The 24,643-nt window shown below is 49.7% G+C and overlaps 1 protein-coding gene across 2 annotated transcripts in view; it reads left to right on the plus strand.

Moving 5' to 3' along the window:
* Positions 1-24,643, plus strand: part of FGD5 (FYVE, RhoGEF and PH domain containing 5) — a 125,479-nt gene that overhangs the window by 82,539 nt on the left and 18,297 nt on the right. For both annotated transcript variants that reach the window (XM_024245336.3, XM_024245337.3), the window contains exons 6-13: positions 4,092-4,252; positions 4,521-4,677; positions 5,321-5,408; positions 7,007-7,057; positions 7,607-7,665; positions 13,968-14,039; positions 17,105-17,173; positions 24,420-24,503. In XM_024245336.3, coding sequence (XP_024101104.3) covers positions 4,092-4,252; positions 4,521-4,677; positions 5,321-5,408; positions 7,007-7,057; positions 7,607-7,665; positions 13,968-14,039; positions 17,105-17,173; positions 24,420-24,503 — 741 coding nt within the window. The remainder of the gene's footprint in view (positions 1-4,091; positions 4,253-4,520; positions 4,678-5,320; positions 5,409-7,006; positions 7,058-7,606; positions 7,666-13,967; positions 14,040-17,104; positions 17,174-24,419; positions 24,504-24,643) is intronic.

Here is a 24,643-nt window from a genome sequence, read left to right on the forward strand (position 1 = left end):
CGACCATAGCTCACTGCAGCCTGGAACTCCTGGGCTCAAGCAATCTTCCTGCTTTAGCAAATACCTGGAACCACAGTGATGCGCCAACAAGCCCAGCTAACCTTTTAGATATTTTGTAAAAACGGAGTCTCACTGTATTGCCCAGGCTAGTCTTGAACTCCTGACTTCAAGTAGTCCTCCGGCCTTTGCTTCCCAAAGTGCTGGGATTATAGGTGTGAGCCACCATGCCTGGCCTCTTCTAGCTATTTCAAAATGTACAATCCATTATTGTAAACTATAGTTGCCATACTGATTTATCTAATATTCAGTCTTACTTCTTTTTCTTTCTTTTCTTTTTTCTTTTCTTTTTTTTTTTTTTTTTTTTTGAGACAGAGTCTTTCTCTGTTGCCCAAGCTGGAGTGCAGTGGTGGTGCAATCTCAGCTCATTGCAACCTCTGCCTCCCAGGTTCAGGCGATTCTCCTGCCTCAGCCTCTTGAGTAGCTGGGATTACAGGCACTGGCCATCACAGCTGGCTAATTTTTGTATTTTTAGTAGAGACAGGGTTTCACCATGTTGGCCTGGTTGGTCTTGAACTCCTGACCTCAGGTGATCTACCTGCCTCTGCCTCCCAAAGTGCTGGGATTACAGGTGTGAACCACTGTGGCCGGCCTTATTTCTTTTATCAAAACGTATATCTGTACCCATTAATCATCCTCTCTCCATTGCCACCCCCTTCCCACCTCTGGTAACCACCAGCCTACTTTCTATCTTCATGAGATCCACTTTTTTAGCTACCACATATGAGTGGGAACATGCGATATTTGTCTTTCTGTGCTTGGTTTATTTCACTTAAGATAATGACTTCCAGTTCCATCCGTGTTGCTGCAGATGACAGGACTTTATCCTTTTTTATGGCTGAATACTATTCCATTGTGTATATATGCCACACTTTCTTTATCCATTCATCTGTTGAGGTGTACTTAGGTTGAATCCATACTTTAGTTACTGTGAATAGTGCTGCGAAAAACAAGGGGGTGCAGCTATCTTTTTGATATATTTGGTTTTATTTCTTTTAAATATCTACTCAGTAGTGGAGTTGCTAGAGCATTTGTTAGTTCTTTTTTTTTTTTTTTTTTAATCTTTTTTTGAGACAGGGTCTCACTCTGTTAGCCAGGCTGGAGTGCAGTGACACAATCATGGCTCACTGCAGGATTGACCTCCTGGGCTCAAGTGATCCTCCTGCCTCAGCTTCCTTAGTAGCTGAGAGACCACAGGCACAGGTCCAGCTAATTTTTTTTTGGATATGAGATCTTGCTATGTTGCCCAGACTGGTCTTGAACTCCTGGCCTCAAGTGATCCTCTCAGTAGTTCTACTTTTAGTGTTTTAGGAACCTTCATACTGTTCTCCATAGTGGCTGTACTATTTTACATTCTTGCTGACAAGGATTCCCCTTTCTCTGCATCTTTGCCAACATCTGTTATTGCCTGTCTTTTTGATAAAAGCCATTTTAATAGGGGTGAGATGATACCTTGTTGTAGTTTTGGTTTGCATTTCTCTGATGATTATGATGTTGAGCTTTTTTCATATACCTATTGACCATTTGTATGTCTTCTTTAGAGAAATATCTGTTTAGAGCTTTTGCCCATTTTTAAATTGGATTATTTGGGCTTTTTTGCTATTTGAGTTGTGTGAGCTCCTTATATATTTTGGTTGTTAATCCTTTGTCAGATGAATAGGTTGTACGTATTTCCTCTCATTCTGTGGGTTGTCTCTTTGTTGATTGTTTCCTTTTTTAGATTGATGTAGTCCCATTTGTCTATTTTTGCTTTGGTTGCTTGTGCTTTTGAGGTCTTGTGCAGAAAATCTTCCCCTAGTCCAATGTTCTAGGGTATTTCCCCAATGTTTTCTTCTAGTTGCTTCATAGTTGGAGGTCTTAGATTTAAGTCTTTAATCCATTTTGATTTGGCTTTTGTGTATAGTGATAGACAGAGGTCTAGTTTCATTCTTCTGCATTTAGTTATTTAGTTTTCCGAGCATCATTTGTGGAAGAGACTGTCCTTTCCCCAGTGTATATTCTTGGAACCTTTGTCAAAGATGAGTTGGCTGTGATTGTGTGGATTTATATCTGGGTTCACAGAGAACAAGATCTGTTTCTTGTTTTGTTTTTTTGTTTGTTTGTTTTTTGAGACAGGGTCCTGCTCTGTCACCCAGGCTGGAGTGCAGTGGTGCAATCAGAGTTTACTGCAGGCTTGACTTCCCGAGCTCAAGTGATCCTCCCAGCCTCCCAGGTAGCTGGGACCACAGGCACCTGCCACCCTATCCAGCTAATTTTTGTATTTTTTGTAGAGATGGGGTTTTGCCATGTTGCCTAGGCTGATCTCAAACTCCTAGGTGCAAGCGATCCCTCATCCTTGGCCCTGAGTGCTGATATTAAAGTGCTGTTATAAAAGCCGACAAGATGTTATACTCAGAAAAAGCTAAAGACTCCACCAAGAAACTAATAGAACTGATAAACAAATTCAGCAAAGTTGCAGAATACAAAGTCAGCATACAAAAATCAGTAGCATTTCTGTATACCCAAAGTGAACAATCTAAAAAAGAAATCAAGAAAGCAATCCCATTTATCAGAGCTACAAAGGATATAAGATACCTAGGAATCAATTTAACCAAAGAAGTGAAAGATCTATACAAGGAAAACCATAAAACACTGATGAAAGAAATTGAAGAGGACACACACAAAAATGAGAAGATGTTCCATGCTCATGGATTAGAAGAACTAACATTGCTAAAATGACAATACTACCCAAGGCAGTTTATAAATCCAATACAATGCCTATCAAAATACCAATGACATTCTTCACAAAAATAGAAAAAAAGTCCTAAGATTTATATGGAACCACAAAAGACCCCCAACAGCCAAAGCAATCCCGAACAAAAAGAACAAAGCTGGAAGCATCACACTACCTGACTTCAAAATTTACTACGAAGTTTTAGTCACCAAATCAGCATAGTACTCGCATTAAAAACAGGATACATGGAACAGACTAGAGAACCCAGATGTAACTTTTTTTTTTTTTTTTTTTTTTTTTGAGACAGAGTTTTGTTCTTGTTGCCCAGGCTGGAGTACAGTGGCGCGATCTCGGCTCACTGCACCCTCTGCCTCCTGGGTTCAAGCGATTCTCATGCCTCAGCCTCCCGAGTAGCTGGGATTACAGGCATGTGCCACCACACCCAGCTAATTTTTGTATTTTTAGTAGAGACAGGGTTTATCCATGTTAGTCAGGCTGGTCTCGAACTCCTGACCTCAGGTGATCTGCCCGTCTCAGCCTCCCAAAGTGCTGGGATTATAGGCGTGAGCCACCGTGCCCAGCTCCCAGATATAATTTTTATATTTATTAAATTGAGTTTAGTTTTAGAAGTACATTAATCATGATAGATTTTAGAAAATAGAAACAAGAAGATTAACAGTCATTCCTAATTCTGTACTCGTGACACAGCCACTCTGCATGTCGTCCTGTTTTCTTTGAGCTTTCTCCTCTGCTCACTTCTTACACAGTATATCAGGATGTGGAAACAGCTCTGCACCCCTTCTTGATTGCTGAACACTATGAAGTGAATATTTCTACATAGCCACCACCTTTATCATTTTTAGTGACCGCTTAATACACCATAGGGTGGATGCCTATAATTTCCTTAGATTTCGTTTTGAAACAACATAGCACATGAACCTCTTCAAAGATAGATAATGAGAAAGCAAAACCTTCTGCTTCATTATAGAAGGAATTACCCAATCTCTCCCCTATCTTGTAAAAGAAGAGTGTTCACCAAGTGGCCACAACGAGAGGAGAGTGAGTGTGTATTGAGCCCTGCTCTGTGCCAGGCGTTGGGTTGGGTGCTCTTTGGGTGTCAGCTCAGGCAGCCTTATGGTCGCCAGGTGCATGTGGTCATCTCTGCTTTGTAGGTGAGACTGTTGGGTCTGGAGACACTGGCTTAAGGTCTCACTGCTGTCTTCACAGAGGCCAGGGCTCCAAAGCCCCAGGGGAAATCTGCCAAGGAGGACTTGTGCTCAGTCCTATCAACCTGTGGGTAACAGGCCTTTTGGTGTTTCAGGATTTCCACGGAGCTGTCATGAGGGCCTTGGATGACATGGACCATGAAGGCAGAGATACATTGGCCCGGGAGGAGCTGAGGCAGGGCCTGAGTGAACTCCCAGCCATCCATGACCTTCATCAGGGCATCCTGGAGGAGCTGGAGGAAAGGCTGTCAAATTGGTGAGCAGTCCCTGGACCCCCAGGCTCCACTTTTGTTGCATTGGGGGAATGGAGACAGATAAAAACACCACCATATGAAATGGTATCTCCATTTGATGGATGGGAAAGCCGAACTCAGAAGTGTTAAGTCATTTGCTCAAAGTAAAACAACTGTGCAAGGGTTGAGCTGGAATCTGCACCCAGGGATATGACTCTAGGTCCCCGCTTCTAACCCTGCGTTGGTTACAAGGCTGAGTTCTCACTGTCCCATCCCCATCCCTGGCTGCAGGGAGAGCCAGCAGAAGGTAGCTGACATCTTCCTGGCCCGGGAGCAGGGGTTTGATCACCACGCCACTCACATCCTGCAGTTCGACAGGTACCTAGGTCTGCTCAGTGAGAATTGCCTCCACTCTCCCCGGCTGGCAGCTGCTGTCCGTGAATTTGAGGTGGGTCCCTTGGTCCTCTGAGACCCTGCTGTAAGGATGCAGGGGTTGAGGTGGGCGAAGGGCTTAATGCAAATCAATGGAACATCTTGGTAGGTCTGGGGCTGGGGAGCAGACAGGGAAGACCTGGCCAGAGGGATGAGAGGATGACCCATTAGAAAGGAGAACCCAGAATCCAGAACATCCGCTGTTGGACAGCAGATGACAGTGCAGTGAGTGCCACCCACAGTAAGGATCTCGGGTAGTTTTCTTGTCTCAGTTGAAAAGCATCAACCAAACCAGACCCCAGCCATGGAGTGTTCAAGGAAATTCCCAACACTAGCCACAAACTGGGGATCCAGTTTTCCTGGGCAGAAAAAGGGGGAGCTTTCCTCCATTGCTAACATTAAGAGCAGAGCAGGGACTAGGAGAGGTTTGATACTGAGTGTAGCACCAACTGGGAGCATGATGGAGTGAGCAGTTACAGCAGGGCCCGGCTAATCCAGGAGGGCTTCCCGCAGGAGGAGAACCTGGTTTTGAAGATGAGGGAGAAGTTCAGCTGGCCTGGGAAGAGGTGTGGTTGGGACAGTGTATGTGGGCTGCTGTGAGCGTGGTGCCCTCAGGAGGGGTTTCTGATAAGGTTTTTCCTCCCCTGTCTTGAGAGCAGCAGAGTGTACAAGGAGGCAGTCAGACTGCGAAGCATCGGCTGCTGCGGGTGGTTCAACGCCTCTTCCAGTACCAAGTGCTCCTCACAGGTGGGCCCCACAGGAGGTCAATGGGGACTCAGGCAGCGGGGCAGGGAAGGCCCCTGAGGAGGGGTGGAGGGGACTGTGGCGACCTCGCCTCTGACCATGGCAGGCAGGTGTTGGGGAAAGGTGGCCTCTGCCATCACCTTTCCCTCCAGTTGAGCTTTGAGCCCTCTGAACCACCTCCTGCCACCTTAGAAAGCTCCCTCCAGTGGCCACCCCACATCCTAAAACACAAAAACCCAACGACACCCCTCCCCAGCTTGCACTTCCTCCCTGCCTCAGCCGGCCATCTCCTCATTTCACTGAAGCCACGCCTGTCATCAAAGTCCTCCTTGTGGCCACATGAGTGGACATTTTCAGCCTTGGACCTGCTGGACCCATGACCACTTCCTGCTTCTCGAGTCCTTTCCTCCCAGGGTTTCTGTGGTATACTCTCTCCCACTTCCCTCCCATCTCTCTGTCCCTTTCTGTCTGTGCTGGTGGCCTCCCATCCTCCACTGCCCCATAAACGTCAGAGCTTCTCAGGGCTCAGTCCTGGGTCCCCTTCCCTTCCCTCTTTATGCCCTTTCCCTTATCTCTGCCTGCTGGAAACACCCACTCCTCTGTTCTGAGCTCAGACCCATTTATTCAGCTGCCTCCCAAATGGACAAAGACCCCTGCCCTGGGCAACTGATGTCCTAATGAGAGAGACAGACAGTACATATGTAGGCATGGATATGTAATTCCAGGTAGCAACTGGAGCTCCTCAAAACTACATTAGGGCCAAGGACTAGAGAATTCATTCATCTAATCCAAGAACTATTTATTGAGCACCTACTATGTACCAGGTCCCATGCTGGATGCTGGAGATGCAGCAGTAAATCGAACAGCAAACTTAGTGACTCTGTAGAGCTTACACCCTAGACAAGCAAATAAGAAAGCCAAAAGATAATGTCTGTTAAGAACTCTTAAGAAAAATAAAGCAAGTTAAGGAGACAGAGGGAATAGGGCTCTGTGTTAGCGATCAGGGAAGACCTCTCTGAGGAGGTGGCATTGGACAGAGATCTCAGTAAAGCGAGGACATGAGCCTTATGAAGATCTGAAGAGAGTGCCAGGCAGAGGGAACAGCAAGTACAAAGGCCCTGGGGTAGGAACAAGCTTGGCACGTTCAAGAAAGCCATCATGGCCAGAATAGAACGAGCAGATGGAAGAGCAGTCACTGGGGAGGGGCTGGAGGATGTGGAGCCTGGAGAGTATGAATGCACTACAGGTTCCACACAACACACTCGGCTGTGCTGATTGCCACGTCTGTCGCCCCCAGTGGGCTGTGATGGATTCACCTTGTTGTGTCTGTCTCCAAGGCATGGCCCAGTGCCAGGCAGGTGCTCAATGGGTATCTGTTGGATAAGTGAGGGACAAGCAGCTGTGGCAGCAATGCTGACAGTGGTCCTGGGGGCCTGGTTTCGTGCTAACATGGTATTGTGATGGGGCCAGCAGGGGAGAGAGGGTAGATGCCTCATTCTTCTCGAACTTCCAACTCTGGCAAGAGGGGGGCTGGCCACAGTTGTGGACAGGAGGGGCTGACCTCACCAGTAGCTGACTCCTGGCTCTTGTCCTGCCAACAGACTATTTAAACAACCTTTGTCCGGACTCCGCCGAGTACGACAACACACAGGGTGAGTCCAGCATGAACGCGGAGGGAGGTACTCAATCCTGCTCTGCCTCCTTGTGCCAAAGCCTGGACCCTGCCCCAATTCCAAGGCCCAGGACATAGTCCTCTCCCCACCAACTGGGTGGGTTCTGCATATGACACGTCTGGGACTTCTGTGAGAGCCCCCAGCTCTTCTGAGATGGGTCCCCCGTCACCTCAGCTGTGGGGACATCCTAGGATGGGAGGACATCCCGTCAGAGGGGATGGGGGGGTCACCAGAATTTGGTGATAGGAGGGGCGGTGCCGGGTCTGAAAAGCTCACCACAGTCTCCCTGTTCCCTCCCAATTCGATGTGGCTGTCCCTGTGTATCACCTGCCAGGGTGGTCCCTATTATAACATATTCAGTTTACAGCCAGGGAAACTGAGGCATGCATGACAGTGGTCAAATCACTGTCAAGGTCACTTAGTCAGTAGTGGCTAAGCTGGGCTTGAGGCCTGTGACCTGACAGTACAGTGGGGAAAATTGATGCCCCTCTTGCAATGGCCCAACTCCTGCTCTGTGTCGCTCCCCAGGTGCACTGAGCCTCATCTCCAAAGTCACAGACCGTGCCAACGACAGCATGGAGCAAGGGGTGAGTGCGGCCTGGCGGCCCCCTTCCTCAGACGCAGGTTCCAGGCACCTCCCCACCAGCTCCGGTCAGCCTTCTGATGCCCCACTCCTAGGGGCTGCAGGCAACCATCTCTCTTGTGGGACTCTGCAGAGAGCCGTGGGTTCTGGCTCTGACTCTTGATGTGTGACCACCTCAGGCACTGTGTGCCCCTCTGTGCCTCCGGTTCACTGTTCAAACAATGAGAGGGGCTGCAGACTTGTGGAGACCTGATAAACAATGCCCCAACTGTGGTCTGAGGCCACCTGCATCAGCACCTGGGGTGCTTCGTAAACTCCTAGTTCCTGGGCACACCTTAGATCCTCCCAGTCAGAGCTTCTGCATGTAGGATCTAGAGAGCTGCATTTTTAACAAGCACCCTGGGTAAATGTTAGGACCACGAAAGCTTGAGACTCACTAGTCCACTAGAATACGTGGCTCTAAGCACAGATCTGATTCTGACTGTATGTGACTTGGTCTGCTAGAGGGCAGAGTTGATCGTGCATCCCACCTCCATTCAGGTGGTCACCAGGGTTACTTGCGTCCACATGCTCACTGTCCTGCTAAGCTGTAGGCATGCCAGCGCTCTGTGTTGAGAATGGTTCCAAGCCCGAGTCCTAGGTCACTGGAAAAGAGTTCAGTGACCAGGTAGTCACATCTTCTGCAGGCACAGAAGGGAGATGATGGCCATGTGTGCCAAGGAGGTGCTATGCTTTGCTGTGGCAGACACCGGGCGTGTGTACAGTGAGTCATCCACAGGCAGAAGAGGAAGAGAAATTGCATTTATTGGACACCTGCTGTGTGTCAGACCTTGTGCTGTGTTGGGGAGTGGAGATACAAGCCCTTGAGGAAACCTCCGCTTAGTGGAGTAATTAAATATGTGGATGCAAGTGACCATGATAGATGTCATGGGAGAGAATGCCACAGGGTTCAGAGAAGGGAGGCGACCCTTCCAGCTGAGGTTGCCAGAAGAGATGATATGGGCCAGGTGTGGTGGCTCACACCTGTAATCCCAGCACTTTGGGAGGCCGAGGCAGGTGGATCACTTGAGGTCAGGTGGATCACTTGAGGTCAGGAGTTCAAGACCAGCCTGACCAACATGATGAAACCCTGTCTCTATTAAAAATACAAAACTTAGCCAGATGTGGTGGCACGCACCTTTAGTCCCAGCTATTCGGGAGGCTGAGACTAGAGAATCGCTTGAACCTGGGAGGCAGAGGTTGCAGTGACCTGAGACCACGGCACTGCACTCCAGCCTGGGCGACAGAGTGAGATTCCATCTAAAAAAAAAAAAAAAAAAAGGATGACCTGGAGGTGTCCCCGTAGTGAGGATTTGCACACATGCCAGGAAGGCAGAGAGAGAAAAAGGGTGATAGGAAGAGGGGCTGGCCTGGGCAAAGACATGGAGGTTGGACGGTGCATGCTGGAGTTCAGAGAGCCACCTGCTAGGTGGCTAGGAGATGGGGACAGGATGGCAAGGTAGGATCAGAGTCCAGGGAGAGAGGTTGGGCTGGCTGGTAAGGGGTAGACTGAGAGTGGAGGCTCAATCAGCTAGGTATGAATACACAGGCCGGTTTCCGGGCCATTTTCCATGTGGGTCAGACATGCCCTTTTAATCTGGTCCTCTCTTCTCTCACTCTGCTCTGCACTGACCTCCCTGCCCCTCCTCATTTTGGCGTCCTGTACATACAGTGAGAGTCCCTCAACACAGCCAGAAAGTAGAGGTGAGTTGGGGTCCAGCACCCTGTCGAGGAATAGCAGCAGATGGGCTGGGTTCTCCACATTTCCCTTTAGCTGGGGCTGCCTCTGCTTCCAGAGAGAAAAACTAGGTCAGGCAGGGATACGTCTTCCCTCCTACGGGGAGCTTGCACACGCAGCCCCACCCGGAGGAGGAACCGGAGCAGCCGACGGCCAGACACCCTCCTGGCTTTCTCCAAGGCTGAAGTTGGACGCTGTGCTGGGAAGCAGGGGCCAGCTGTGGACAGCTGCACCAGGCCTGTTCTGGACCAGAGGCCCCTAGCCCATGCCTGCTTGGATTGGGGAGGAACTCTGCCTGGGACATTTACTCTTTTGCAGTTTGGAGATATTAAGCACATTCACATTGTCGTGCAGCTGTCACCCCATTCATCTCCAGAACATCTCTTCCCAGACTGAAACTCTCTCCCCGTTAAACTCTTAACTCCTCATTCCAGTGTCCACCCCAGCCCCTGGTAACCATCTTTCTGCTTTCTGAATAGACTTTATTTTTTAAAACAATGTTTAAAAACAATGTTAAATTTACAGAAAAGATTGAGAAGATAGTACTGAGAGTCCCCATGTGTCCCCCACACAGTGTTCTCTGTTATGAACATCTTATATTAGTATGCTACATCTGTTATATTAACGCACAAATATTGATACAGGATTATTAACTGAAGACCCTAGCTCATTCAGATTTCCTTAGTTTTGCCTGGTGTCTTGTTCTAGGGTCCCATCTAGGATCCCACATGCTGTTTAGTGATCCTGTTTCCTTAGGCTCCCCTTGACTGCAGTAGTTTCTCATTTTCCTTGTTTTTGATGAGCTTGACGGTTTTCAGGAGTACTGGTCGGGTATATGGCAGGACGCCCTTCTGGTGGAAATGTCTGGTGTTTTTCTCGTGATTAGACTGGGTGTATGGCTATTTTGGAAGAGGCTCACAGAGCAAGGTACTTTTCATCCCATCATATGAAGGGCACATACTAGCAACAGGATTTACCACTGTTGATGTTGACCTTGGTCACCTGGCTAAAGTCACCTGATGGCAGGTTTCTCCACTGTGGAGCTGCTCTGTCTCACCCCTGCCTTTTCCATGCCCTTTGGAAGAAAGTCCATTTGTGCAGCCCATTCTTAGGAGCGGGGGGTTATGCTCCCTCCCCTTGAGGGCACCATATCTACCTAGGTTATGTGGAATTCCTCTACCTGGGAGATTTGTCTCTTCTCCCTCATTGGCTAGTGTATCTAGTCATTATATATAAAGAAGTCATTTATATCAGTATGGACTGTTATAATCCAACACTTCCTTATTTATTTTATTTCTCAAATTGTTTCAGCTTTGGCTATTGGGAGTGTTTTCAGTTGGTTTCTGTGCCTGTTTCACATGGTGCCATCAATATAGATTTCAGGGTGTGTGTGTGTGTGTGTGTGTGTGTGTTTGTGTGTGTTTGTGTTTTGAGAACTTCCTTACTTTCTGGCAGTGCAAGGTGCTCCAGGATCACTGTGTATTTCCTGCCCCAGTCTTAGAATCAATCATTTTTCCGTGGAGCCCTGGTTGCATTAATTGGATAATAATACTAAAAGCCAAGATACAGGCATTAGGTGCACTCACTGGTAATGTGGTATCATTTCTTTTACACCTCCTTAGCTGACAGCAAAGAAATATATGTGTATACCAGCCTTTGCATATACCCGTATCTGTAGATATTTCTGTACATAACCATCTGTATCTGAATATTAAACTAACCATGAGTTTTATTTTATTTTTTGTAGAGATCAAGGTCCCACTATTTTGCCCAGGCTCGTGTCAAGCAGTCCTCTTGCCTCAGCCTTCCAAACTGCTGGGATTATAGGCATGAGCCACCATGGCTGGCCTTTATTTATTTTTATTTTATTGTATTTTATGCAATTGTTTTTTACCATGAGTTTTTACCAATGTTTCCCATTCTAATCATGATCACACTAGCCTCCTCCCTTGCTTATCTGTAAATTCTCACTCCAACAGTGAGAAGCCTCATTCCTACCACCCATTAATTTAATTGTTCAATTTACCTTAATTTGTGGAAGATATTTTTCCTGGGTGTAGAAACCTGGATGGACAGTTTTTCTTTGCTGCCACTCCACTGTCTTCTGGTGTACATCGTTTCTGGTGGGAAGTCTGCTGTGATACTCATGAGTGTCTGTCTTTGTGTAATGTGTCCCTTTTCTCTGGCTGCCTTTAAGATCTTCTCTTTTGATTTGATTTTGGGAAGTTTGGCTGTGATGTGTCTGTGTGTGTGTTGTGGGGGATGGGGTGCTCTTTATCCAGTTGTGATTCTTGAGCTTCTTGGATCTGTGGTTTGTTGTCATTCATTAATTTTGGGAAATCCTTTTGGATGCTCTGTTCTTTTTCCCCGCTCTTTGTGTTTCAGTGTGGATCATCTATCTTCAAGCTCATGGAGTCTTTCCTCAGCTGTGTTCTGTTTGCTGCTAAACCTGTCAAAGAAATTCTTTGTTTCTGATACTGATTTTTTACTTTTAAAATTTCCATTGGATGCTCACGTGTGGTTTCCATCTCTGCCAAAATCCTCCATCTGCTCGCGGGTGGTGTTCACCTTTCCCGCCAGGTCCTTTTACCCACCAATCAGAGCTACTTCAAGGTCTGATGGCTCGGACACTTGTGTCCCTTCTCACTCTGGTTTGATGGAATGCTTTCTCCTCTTGAAAATGAGTTGGGGTTGGGGAGTTTTTTGCTTGTGTTTTTGTATTCCTCATAACTTGTTATTGAAGGCCAGGCATTACGTGTAGAAGCACCGTAGAGACTGAGGTAAATTGTATTTACCCCTCAAGGTGGGGCAAGCCTCTTTTTTGGACATGGCTGTTCACAGTAGGGTACAGGGCAGTCGGGTCAGTCCAGTCGGCACCTGATCTGGGTTTGGGTTTTGCTGCCATGTCATCAACCTTCAGTGACTGCCAGGCTTCATGCTTCTCCAGTGGGGGCTGCTGTGACCTGTGGGGTAGGTCAGAGAGCTTTTCTTCCATTCCTGCTTCATATTCAGCTTTTAGCCCTCCCTGCACCACAGGAAGGCCCTCTCCCCATGCTCTTGCCCTTCTCAGAGGCAGGCTACTGCCCTGTGTTACTCAGTGCTGGGCTTATGGTGGGCACATGCCTACATCTGAAGCAGGGCCTGTGAGCCGGGCTCTCACAGCATTCCTGTCCCGCCCCTTCACGGCGGCTAGCCCTGTGGCTCTGTGGCTGGCCTTAGACAGGTTTTCTGGCCATCCACCAGCAAGGTATTGGTGCATAGTACTGGGTCCAAGGGGTTACCGCCCCCCTCCTAGGGTGCAGCTTTTGCTCTCTTTCCCTAGAGCAGCAGATCTTTGCCTGGGCTATGGGGGTGGGAGGTCTCCTGGCCTCCTCCTGGAACTGAATCCTTGCATGAGAGAAGGCCTGAGGAAGTGGGCAGGGCTTTGTTTGCATGTGGCCCCGCCTTGCCCCTGTCTTTCTCATGGGCACGTGGCAGAGACTCGTGGATGAGAGCTTGCAAGGGAGGACAGATTCCCTTGGGTCTGTAGCTCCCCATTACTCTAAACTGGCACCAGCCCACACTTGTCCTTTAAGAATTCATTAACATTTTCGCTACTTTCTTCTTACCTTCCTTTACACCGGCCACCTCTGCCTCCTGTGTGTCACCAAAGGTGCGGCAGCTCCTGCATCTCATTCGTTTGTGGACGGGCTTGCCAGGCAGAACCCAGTTCACTTGGTTGCCTCGTGACCCCAGCTCTCCCACAGGCTGAAGCGTAGTTATGATTTTGAAGGTTATCTGGCTTTTTCACACTACAGTGAGAGCAGTGTTCTCTTGTACTTCCTACATCTCAAGTGGAAATGGAACCACAATTACTCATTTTTTACTACATAGGATTTTATGCCCAAAACCATAGATAATGGAAAGGACTTTTCAGGGCAAATTCTCTACCCACAATGCTCACCTTACAACTTTAGAACCTGCCCTGTGTAAGGTTCAAGGGGCACCTGCCCACGGGGTGGGCGCTTGTTGTGTCTAGGATTGTGGGGTGCTGTGCAGAGGAGACAGGGGGCTGTTACTTTACATTTTGTGGCGAACCCAGTGAGGTACTGAGAAGGCACACTTATTTTTCTAACCACGAGGCTCCACAGAGTGTGGATCCAGTTTCCTTTGCAGGTGCTGTGTTTTATGGGCTACAAGCCAGGAGGGCCTGAGGCCAGCCTTGGGTCCAGTGAAGTCCCCATGCTCCAGACTTCATGAGGGACATAGGCTTAGAGAGCATAGGAGCAGTTGTCCAGAGAAACACAGGGATGCTGGACAGCACAGCGAGGCCGGGCAGCCGGCTCCACAGCACACAGAGCCATGGTGGTGGCTCCCTGCAGACCCAGGCTCGGGTCCCAGTCCTGCCTCGTACAGGAGGTTGGATTTGGGGCAGGCCTTTCCGGGCTTCATTTTTGTCTGAAACAGAAGCAATGCCATGCCTTACAGAGGAGATAAGACGCCTGGAAGGGGCCCTGACCATCTCCCCCTCACCCCATTCCCACCCACAGGAAAACCTGCAGAAGCTGGTCCACATTGAGCACAGCGTCCGGGGCCAAGGGGATCTCCTCCAGCCAGGAAGGGTGAGTGCCGCCAGCATGGGCAGGGGCAGAGGGTGGCTGGGCGAGGCTCCGATAAGCCCCATTGTTCGCTGGGCTGGCCCCAGACAGGCCTGGCTGCAGGTGCTGTCTACCCGTGGAGGGCAGGCAGGCGGGTGGGCGTGGGCTCACTGGATTCTCCTGGCTGCAGCCTTAGGCTGCCTTCCCTGGGGTTCTCCACCCCATGTGTTGCCTGCAGAGCAGTTAAAGACTCAGCGCCAGGTTTTTTGGTGTTGCCTGTGGCTCTCCTCACCTCCAAGAAGAGGAAGCACCAAGTATTTTCAGTGCAGAGTTGCTGGGAAAACAGAAAATGATCTCCCAAGAGCAAGCACCTAGAAATTTTCTTAAAAATAACATTCTTGAAGAGATAAATCCACTCTCTTTAAAGCTTCCAAGTGGAAAATGTAAAACTCAGCTTAAAAACAGTAAAAAATGTTCATTACCAGTTATGCTCCATAAAGGACAAGACACAAAGGAATGAAAGTACATGCTCAGGGAAATTTTACTCAAGATTAGCAGGTGTCTCTCATGGGACTGAGATTCTGTAAAGTTACATTTAGTGTTTTGGCCAGGATCATGAGTTTGGTCAATTGTTTCTTAAACATCTATTTGTATCTCCAGAATTAAGGGGGCTATAGCAGCTGTTCCCAGGTCTTTGGCTGTTTTAGTAGACCTTCAGAGGATCTGTTCTGAATGGACTCCTCGTGGGTACAAACCAAGGAGGGAGTCATGGCTTGGACCACCCAGAATCCTGAAAGACACAGTCTTGAGCACCATGATCCCAAACGTTGAAATCCCAAAAGATCAAAATCCCAAAAATATAATTCTGGAAAAAATAATTTAGAAAAATATTTAAAAGATATTTATATTTTTAAAAAGGGAATTTATGGGGCCGGGTGTGGTGGCTCATGCCTGTAATCTCAGCACTTTGGGAGGCTGAGGCAGGCAGATCACGAGGTCAGGAGTTCGAGATCAGTCTGGCCAGCATAGTGAAACCCCTCCTCTACTAAAAATACAAAAAATTAGCCAGATGAGGTGGGCTGTAGTCCCAGCTACTCAGGAGGCTGAGGCAGGATAATCGCTTAAACCCAGGAGGCAGAGGTTGCAGTGAGCCGAGATCGCGCCATTGCACTCCAGCCCGGGCGACAGTGCGAGACTCCATCCCAAAAGAATAAATAAATAAATAAAAATAATAAATAAAAAGGGAATTTATTTATTTATTCATTCATTCTTTTGAGATGGAGTTTAGCTCTTGTTGCCCAGGCTAGAGTGCAATCTCGGCTCACTGCAACCTCCGTCTCCCAGGTTCAAGCAATTCTCCTGCCTCAGCCTCCCGAATAGCTGGGATTACAGGCATGTGCCACCACGCCCGGCTAATTTTGTATTTTTAGTAGAGATGGAGTTTCTCCATGTTGGTCAGGCTGGTCTCAAACTCCCAACCTCAGGTGATCAGCCCGCCTCAGCCTCCCAAAGTGCTGGGATTACAGGCGTGAGCCACTGTGCCCAGCGGGAATTTATTTAAGAAACATAAAAACACAACAGAATACTTCATAGGCCACTTTGTACAATAAAATAGGCACTAAGAACATACATAATTTTGCAAGCATAAATGCTGTGTGCTAACAATAGTTCCACGGGTCAAACAGTCATGAGCACACAAACCATATTCATAAAAAAAAAAGGTCAAACAGGGAAATGTATCAGTGTATGTCACTATGGTTAGTAATTGTATGCACCCAGCCTTATAACTGTGGTCATCTGAAATACCATGACAAATAACTGAAGTCTTTTGATGAGCTCAGTTAAAAACTGTGATGGGTCACCACAGTATATATGCAGCCACCCACAGAGCAAAGATCTCAGGAAATTTTATCTTTCACAAATGCAAGTGTACAAAGAGGATATCTCCATTCATTGAGGAAGTTTGTGTTTTTAAGTACATACACAGTGCTTATATACAAATTCAACATTGTGATAATGCACTTTTCTTTTTTTTTTTTTTTTCTTTTTTTTTTTTTGGAGACAGAGTCTTGCTCTGTTGCCCAGACTGGAGTGCAGAGTGCAGTGGCTATCTAGACTCACTGCAGCCTCCGCCTCCTGGGTTCAAATGATTCTTCTGCCTCAGCCTCCCGAGTAGCTGGGACTACAGGCGCGTACCACCATACCCGTCTAATTTTTGTATTTTTAGTAGAGACGGAGTTTCACCATATTGGCCAGGCAGGTTTTGAACTCCTGACCTCGTTATCTGCCCGCCTCAGCCTCCCAAAGTGCTAGGATTACAGGCGTGAGCCACCACGCCTGGTTGTGATAATGCACTTTTCATGAAGCCAAATTTGCAAAAAAATAAAAATAAAAAATACATAAAATGAATTAGAACCCTGTAAAAGTCTGTATACAATTTATACCTCCAGTATTGGAAATGATGCAGAATGTAATACAGAGCATGGTGAATTGCTTTGCCAGGTTTCCAGGTGTTCCTCAATCCAGTCAAGTTGATGCCTAAAAATTAACCATCGCAAGTCCAACCCTTGTCGACTTGGCACCCGCACGCATCTCCTTAAATCATACTTAATTTCCAAACAAAGACAATAACAGGGTAATAATTCCACCTAACGTAATGCAGCTCTCCTGTGATGTGATTTACAGAATTTTGTGGTGTTTTGTTTTTTGAGACAGGGTCTTAGTAAGTTGCCCAGGCTGGTCTTGGACTCCTGAGCTCAAGTGATCCTTTCAAGTGTGTCTGAGGCTACAGACACACGCCATGGCACTCAGCCTGATTTTTGGAATTTTTGATGTTAAGGATTTTAGACTTTTGAGATTTAGACTTTAGGGATTATGACATTCAGGGTGGTGTCTTTCAGGACTACGATCCAAGCCCTGCTCTAGCATATACAGCACCTCTCTCATGAGCAGAGATTTATCTGCTAGCTGCTCTCGGGTTCTCTGGGAGGCTTTATGATTTAAGTTTCCACTCAGGGCCTCCCCCGCACCCTTGTCTGGGATTCAGGGGGCATCAGCCTCACTGCCAAGTTCTGCTTCTCTCCCCACAGGAGTTTCTGAAGGAAGGGACGCTGATGAAAGTAACAGGGAAAAACAGACGGCCCCGGCACCTATTTCTGGTAAGTGCGCGGTCCCCAAGCCCAGCTCAGGAACTGCCAAGTTCTATGAGGTTTTCTAGGGCCATTATTCAAGGACAAGTGGAAGAGGGTGAGAGGAGAGTAGAACAGAGCAGACATTTGGGGGTGAGGATCATTCCAGACAGCTGAGAGCTTCACCCTTGGACACCACAGCCCACCGCTCATTTGTTATTTGAATGATTTTGAGTGGAATGTTGGCGAGATGTAGTTGCCCACATCCCCACCTTAAATGTCTGTCAACCACCTTATCTAATGCTCGGAGAACTGAGGTCCAGAAAGGAAAGTCGCTGTAGCTAGGCCTCCCAGGAGGATGGTGGCAGAACCCCAGGAGGGAGCCAAGCGTTGTGACCCAAGTCCAGCACTTTCTCTACTGTGCAGGAGACAGGATGTAATATAACATTTTTGCTTATGGACAACTGGAGTCTTGCATACCAGGGAGTATCCAGACCTAGGGTATAGCTTTATCGGCCTTAGTGGCTGTTGAATGCCCCAATCCTGAGACCCCCCAAGTGGCCATGCCTTTTAAGCCCTCTGCTGGGCACAGTTTTTCTCTTGCTCCTGCACTTCTGCTATCATTCCTTGTTCCTGTCCGCCACAGCTGCCTCTCCCAGCTTCCTCATACTTCGTCAGAGCACCGTGTGCAGTGGGAGAGACAGGCTGTGGTAAGAGTCTACGAGCTCTCTCTGTTCCAGGTGTTGACTGAGCACCTCGTGTGTGCTGGTGCTGGAAACAAAGAAAGAAAAATCCCAGGTCTTGCCCTCAGCCTTCAGAGTCCAATGGGAGGGAGAAGCAAGCAGACAGCCCATTGTAAATGCAGAGTTATGAGCATGATATGGAGGGATCTCGGGTGCTGTGGAAGCAAAGAGGACTAAGGAGGGCCGGGGGTAAAGAGAAGAGGAGACACAGCCACGGCAGCACTGCCGTGTATGGAGTGTCTGCTGGGTGCGCACACTGTGCTCAGTGTTTCATATGTTTTCTGAAGAAAATTCTACCCGAGTTCAGCCCTGGAGGAAGGATAGGAGTTTGGCAGGTGCACCAAGGAAGGGCATTTCAGGAGAGGGAAGGGCCTAAGCAAAGGATAGAGGCATGAGGAGTGTGGTGTGTTGGAGGAGCTCTGTGAGCCTCAAGAAGTCTTTGTCTGCAGCCAGACCCTTCTGCTCGTGAGTGGGGTCTTCCCCATGCCCCAAATAGGCCCTGCCCATAGAGGGGCCACTTGAGGGCTGAATTCCAGAGAGAGCTGGTGGCGCTGGTGGAGAAATCCTGAGCCTGGCCAGGAAGTGTGGAGCCTGCAGTGCTGGCAGGGTGTGCTTGGCCCCGATGGCTGGTGGCCTCAGGCTCTGCATGAGGCACTAGGTGACCCAAGTCCAGAGTCTCCCTCCCTTCCCTCCCTCCTAAGAACTATTTCTTTCCTCCCATGAGAACCCCTCACTCTGGCTGGTCGGTGCTGCAGTGGGTGAGATTTAGCTGCAGGCAAGAGGAGAGTGGACCCCCAGGGGGGATTTTGAGAGGGATCTGAGAGCCAAGCAGTGCGTGGTTTAGATTTGGGTTCTCAGAAGGATTTCAAAGCCCCCACGGATGCTTGAGACCTTTTCTCTAGGTCATTTTTTTTTTAACCTCTGCTTACACACCTCCAGTGTTGGGGAGCTCACTGCCTGCTGTAACATTCATTCACTCTGTAGCTTATTATCCATCTCCTCTGCATGCCAGGAACTGTGCTGGTGTGTAGACATGGCCTTTGCCCTGCTGTGGGTCTTGGAGTCCAGTAGTGGAAGACATTTTTTATTCCATGTTAGACAAGTCTAAATTTTAAAAATTCTCGACCGGGCACGGTGGCTCTTGCCTATAATTGCAGCACTTTGGGAGGCCGAGGCAGGCGGGTCACGAGGTCTGGAGTTCAACACCAGCCTGGCGAACATGGTGAAACCCCATCTCTACTAAAAATACAAAAAATGAGCTGGGCGTGGTGGTGGGCGCCTGTAGTCCTATCTACTCAGGAGGCAGAGGCAGGGGAGTTGCTTGAACCCGGGAGGTGGAGGTTGCAGTGAGCTCAGATCGCGCCACTACACTCCAGCCTGGCAACAGAGTGAGATTCCGTCTCGAAAAAAAAATTCCGTCTCAAAAAAAAAAAATTCTCTCCATTGAGGAGAGATCCCTGAATGTAGGGGCAGGTAATGAGCCAGACAGAGCTGGTTAGATCCTGCCCCATGGGACACTTACTTCTTCTGTGACCCTTAGACAACTCACAGACATGTGTAAGCCTCAAGTCTCCCCCCAGGAAAGTGGAAAGACTGGGTGGTTTTGAGAATTAAATTCCTGGCATTTAATTATGTGCCTGGCAGGTAGAAGCTGCTTATCTGATAGTAGTTATAACAGTTTCTCCCTTCCCGCTGACAGTTGTTCCATGGGACACAGGTCCTCCCAGCACAGCCCTGCAGAGAGTTGGGTCCCTGTGAATTCCCCCTCTTCAGGATGCAAAAGGGAGGCCGTACCAGATGGCAATGGGGAGGCAGACAGACCAGATGCAGACCCCAGATGCAGACCCCAGCTCTGACAGCGACTGGTGTGAGACCCATGGGCACATCCCATTACCTCCCCGAGCCTCAGCTCCCTGATCTTTAAAACAAGGGAAGCAGTGAGGCGGCAGATGGCACAGGGCGGAGCTCTGTCTTGGCCCGTCAGCCATTTGCATCTGGCCACCTCCTCTGGCCATGCCCCTCTGATCTCTGCGCCTCTCCCAGGGACCTTGAATGCCAGGAACAGACACAGCAGCCTGGCTTTCCACAATCTGTCCTCACCTCGTCCTCCACTTCATCTGTCCCTGGTCTTGGCTCACTGGCCCTCACACACCTGAAGCTCTTTGAGAAGGGTACCAGCTCCTCCCCTTCAAGCCAAGCTCAGATAGCACCTTCTATGGAAGCCTAGCCACCACCCCCGCTTCCCCTCTCCCTCCTACTCCTCTAGCCCTGCTTCTCCTCTCCCCCACCCCTGCTTCTCCTCTCCCCCACACTCCCCCCATCTGGCATGGCCGTTTATCAGAACATCTCCTTCCCTCAGGGACAGGCCTGCATCCCTCTGATTACCCCGCTGTGATTAGGCCATGAGCCCCACAGTCTGAAGCTGGGTCCTCTTCCTCTGGCTCAGCGCAGCCCTTCCACTGAGCAGTGTTGATAACTCTCTAATGGAGGCATACATGGGAGGAGGGCGGCCCGACAGGTGCTCGAGCCAGGGAGTGCCATGGTGAACAAACACACTTAGGAAGAATTTTTCTTCCTCAAAGGTGCCAGTTTCAGAAAATAATCTGAACTGCAGAACAGAGTTGGGGCATCTGGGCGCCCACGCCCAGCAGTTTTGTTAGACTGCGGAAAGTGTCCCACCAGGCCCCGACGTCCCTGAGCTGCAGGTGGGGCTGCCCCCTGGTGGCTCCTTACAGTGGGAAGCTCCCCTACCCATTCATGATGGGCCCTTCCTCCTTCCTCCAAGCTGGGGCTGTAAAGCATATACTTTGAAGCAGGCAGGAGAGCCATGGGCAAATTAGGAGGTAGCCTGGTCCTGAAACGTGAAGGAGACCTCGGGGTGCTCATGGCAGTTGCCATGGCAGCAGGAGCTTGAGGGGCCATCACAGAGAGGCTGGGGCTGCTCTCCTGAGTGACATAGGTCAGTTCCCTGGGTCTGGGAGGGTTCATGGGCAAGGTTCATGAACCTGTGCGCAGGTTCACTGTGAGAGCAGCCCTGACATTCCCTCCCAAGCACACTGGAGGGACACTCATCAAGCCATACCTCTGGCTCCACTACCTGCTAGCTGTGACCTCAGACATGGCCTCTGGCCTCTCTGGGCCTCAGTTTCTCCCTCTTGGAAATGAGGATGATGATCATGGTGCCTGTACGTTAGGACTGCGGGAGTGCACGTTAGGACTGTGGGAGTGAAGTCAGGGGCTTGGTCCAGTGCCTGGTGCAGAATCGGTGTCAATGCACTGTAGTGCCTGTCACTCTTAGAAGGCAGGGCAAGAACAGGGCTTCACAAACTAGAGCTGCAGGCCAAAGCCAGCCAGACACCGATTTTTGTTGATAAAGTTCTGTTGGAACACAGCCACATGCATTCCATCATGGGTTGTCTGTGGCTGCTTTGCACAGCAGTGGAGTTGAGGGGTGGAGGCAGAGGCCTGAAACATTCGATACCTGGCCCCTACGGGAAAGTGCACCAACCCCCACCTACTCCAACTCTACTGGGACACAGCAAGGCCCGGAGAGAGGGAGGGGTTCCTGAGGTCCCATGGAGGGGGTCAATGGTGGGCCAAGTCTCCTGCATTGCCATGGCTGGAACCTTGGAGTCCTGAGAAGAGCTAGCTGTGGGAAGACTCATTCTGTTCCCTCAGCAGGCTCTGTCTATCCAGGGAAAAGAAGTATGCATTCTGACTTTGCACACGCATTGTCTTGTTCCATCCTTACACACCCCTACTTCATGTTTTCCTCCATGCCTGCGGGGCTCTCCTTGGTTCATGTCAGCACCATGTGTAGAGGACTTGCTTTGGTTCACATTGGTGCCATGTGTCCAGGGCTCACTCTGGTTTATGTTAGCACTATGTGTAGAGCGTTCACTTTGGTTCATGTTGGCACCATGTGTATAGGGCTCATCCTGGTTGATGTTGGCGCCATATGTCTGGGGCTCACCCTAGTTCATGTTGGCATTTTGTGTACAGTGCTCAGCCTAGTTCATGTTGGCACCGTGTGTACAGGGCTCACTTTGGTTCACACTGGTGCCATGTGCACAGGGCTCTCCCTGGTTCATGTTCCCGGGTGGACAGGGCTCTCCCTGGTTCACGTTCCCAGGTGCACAGGGCTCACCCTGGTTCACGTTCCCAGGTGCACAGGGCTCACCCTGGTTCACGTTCCCAGGTGGACAGGGCTCACCCTGGTTCACGTTCCCAGGTGGACAGGGCTCTCCCTGGTTCACGTTCCCAGGTGGACAGGGCTCTCCCTGGTTCACGTTCCCAGGTGGACAGGGCTCACCCTGGTTCACGTTCCCAGGTGGACAGGGCTCACCCTGGTTCACGTTCCCAGGTGCACAGGGCTCACCCTGGTTCACGTTCCCAGGTGGACAGGGCTCACCCTGGTTCACGTTCCCAGGTGGACAGGGCTCACCCTGGTTCACGTTCCCAGGTGGACAGGGCTCACCCTGGTTCACGTTCCCAGGTGCACAGGGCTCACCCTGGTTCACGTTCCCAGGTGGACAGGGCTCTCCCTGGTTCACGTTCCCAGGTGGACAGGGCTCTCCCTGGTTCACGTTCCCGGGTGGACAGGGCTCACCCTGGTTCATGTTCCCGGGTGGACAGGGCTCACCCTGGTTCATGTTCCCGGGTGGACAGGGCTCACCCTGGTTCATGTTCCCGGGTGGACAGGGCTCACCCTGGTTCATGTTCCCGGGTGGACAGGGCTCACCCTGGTTCATGTTCCCGGGTGGACAGGGCTCACCCTGGTTCATGTTCCCGGGTGCACAGGGCTCACCCTGGTTCATGTTCCCGGGTGCACAGGGCTCACCCTGGTTCATGTTCCCGGGTGGACAGGGCTCACCCTGGTTCATGTTCCCGGGTGGACAGGGCTCACCCTGGTTCATGTTCCCGGGTGGACAGGGCTCACCCTGGTTCATGTTCCCGGGTGGACAGGGCTCACCCTGGTTCATGTTCCCGGGTGCACAGGGCTCACCCTGGTTCATGTTCCCGGGTGGACAGGGCTCACCCTGGTTCATGTTCCCGGGTGGACAGGGCTCACCCTGGTTCATGTTCCCGGGTGGACAGGGCTCACCCTGGTTCATGTTCCCGGGTGGACAGGGCTCACCCTGGTTCATGTTCCCGGGTGGACAGGGCTCACCCTGGTTCATGTTGGCACCATGTGTACAGGGTTCACCCTGGCTGATGTTGGCGTCATTTGTACAGGGCTCACCCTGGTTCATGTTATTGCCATGTGGAGAGGGCTTGCCCTGGTTGATGTTGCCATGTGCATAGGGCTCCCCCTGGTTGATGTTGGTGCCATGTGTAGAGGACTCCCCTGGTTCATGTTGGCTCCATGTTTAGTGAGCTTATTCTGGTTCATTTGGCCCCATGTGAAAAGGGCTCACCCCAGGTTCATATTGGTCACATATGGAAAGGGCATTCTCTCTGTGTCCATGATAAAGTAATGGTGGTGGTGTCTCCCATTTCCCAGAGGAAGCCAAGACTCAGCTGAGGAAAGGGCTTGGTCATAGTCTCAACGCTGGTCCATAATATGGTCAGGATTTACAACCCTGAGCGTGATGTCATCTTCTCACACCTGAAACCGTCTAGGCTAAACGGAAATACTCTCTTCTAAGGAGATAAAGTGACTTTCATTACATGTCTTTCTGTCTGCCCTGCTGTGGGGAGAGCTTTAGTTGTTCATTCAACAAATATTAATTGAGCACCTACTCTGTGAAGGGACCTGGAAGTACAGCAGCAAGCAGGGCGCACCACTTCCCTCTCCTCAAGGTGTCTCCCAACCCTTCCTTAGCTATACTTTATCGAGCTTTAATTTTTATAGTGAAATGCATCAACCTTAAGCGTATGTGTTAGTTGGTACTGACAAGTGTATATCACAGTGTAACCACCACCTGGGTCGAGATGTGGAACATTTCCAACTGCCAGAAAGTTCCTCTGTGACCATTTGGAGTTCATTTCTCCCAACCCTGGGGGCCCCCATCAACCACTGGCCTGACTTTTGTCCCTATTTAGATTAGTTCTGCCTGTTCTAGAGTGTCACAGAAATGTCATCAAACAGCATATACTCTCTTGTGCCTCGCTTCTTCACTCAGCATGATTTTGAGATGCATCCATGTGGTGGTGTGTATTGGTGGCGTGTTCCTTCTGGCTGCTATAAGGTATTCTGTGGTATTTGGATAGACCAGTTTGTTTATCCATTCACCTGCAGATAGACATTGGAATTGTCCCTACTTTTTGGCTGTTACAAATAAAGCCACTGTGAACATACTCACACATGACTTCTGGAGGGCATATGCATTTATTCCTCTCAAGCATCGAACCAGGAGTAGAGTGGCAAGGAAGGGGCTCACATTTTGGCCACAGCGTTTTTGCTCACCTGTGGGGTTTACTGAGGAATACAAGATGCCTGTGCACAGCGGAGCTCAGGGATCCTTTGAGGACAGAAGCCTGGCGCAGCCTTCTGGGGCCAGGGTCCTCTAACAGGGTTTCCCTCTCTCCAGATGAACGATGTGCTCCTGTACACCTATCCCCAGAAGGATGGGAAGTACCGGCTGAAGAACACATTGGCTGTGGCCAACATGAAGGTAAATATCTGGTGCCAGGTACCCCAGGGTTGGGGGACAGGGAGACCCCAGGGGAGAAGGGGACAGCATCCTGCTCCTAGGAGCACCCAGACCAGCTGGAAGAGGGAGGCCCTGCGGAAACAGTGTTGGGCTACAGCAAG

Source organism: Pongo abelii, chromosome 2 (assembly GCF_028885655.2).
Source record: "Pongo abelii isolate AG06213 chromosome 2, NHGRI_mPonAbe1-v2.0_pri, whole genome shotgun sequence".
Lineage (NCBI taxonomy): Eukaryota > Metazoa > Chordata > Mammalia > Primates > Hominidae > Pongo > Pongo abelii.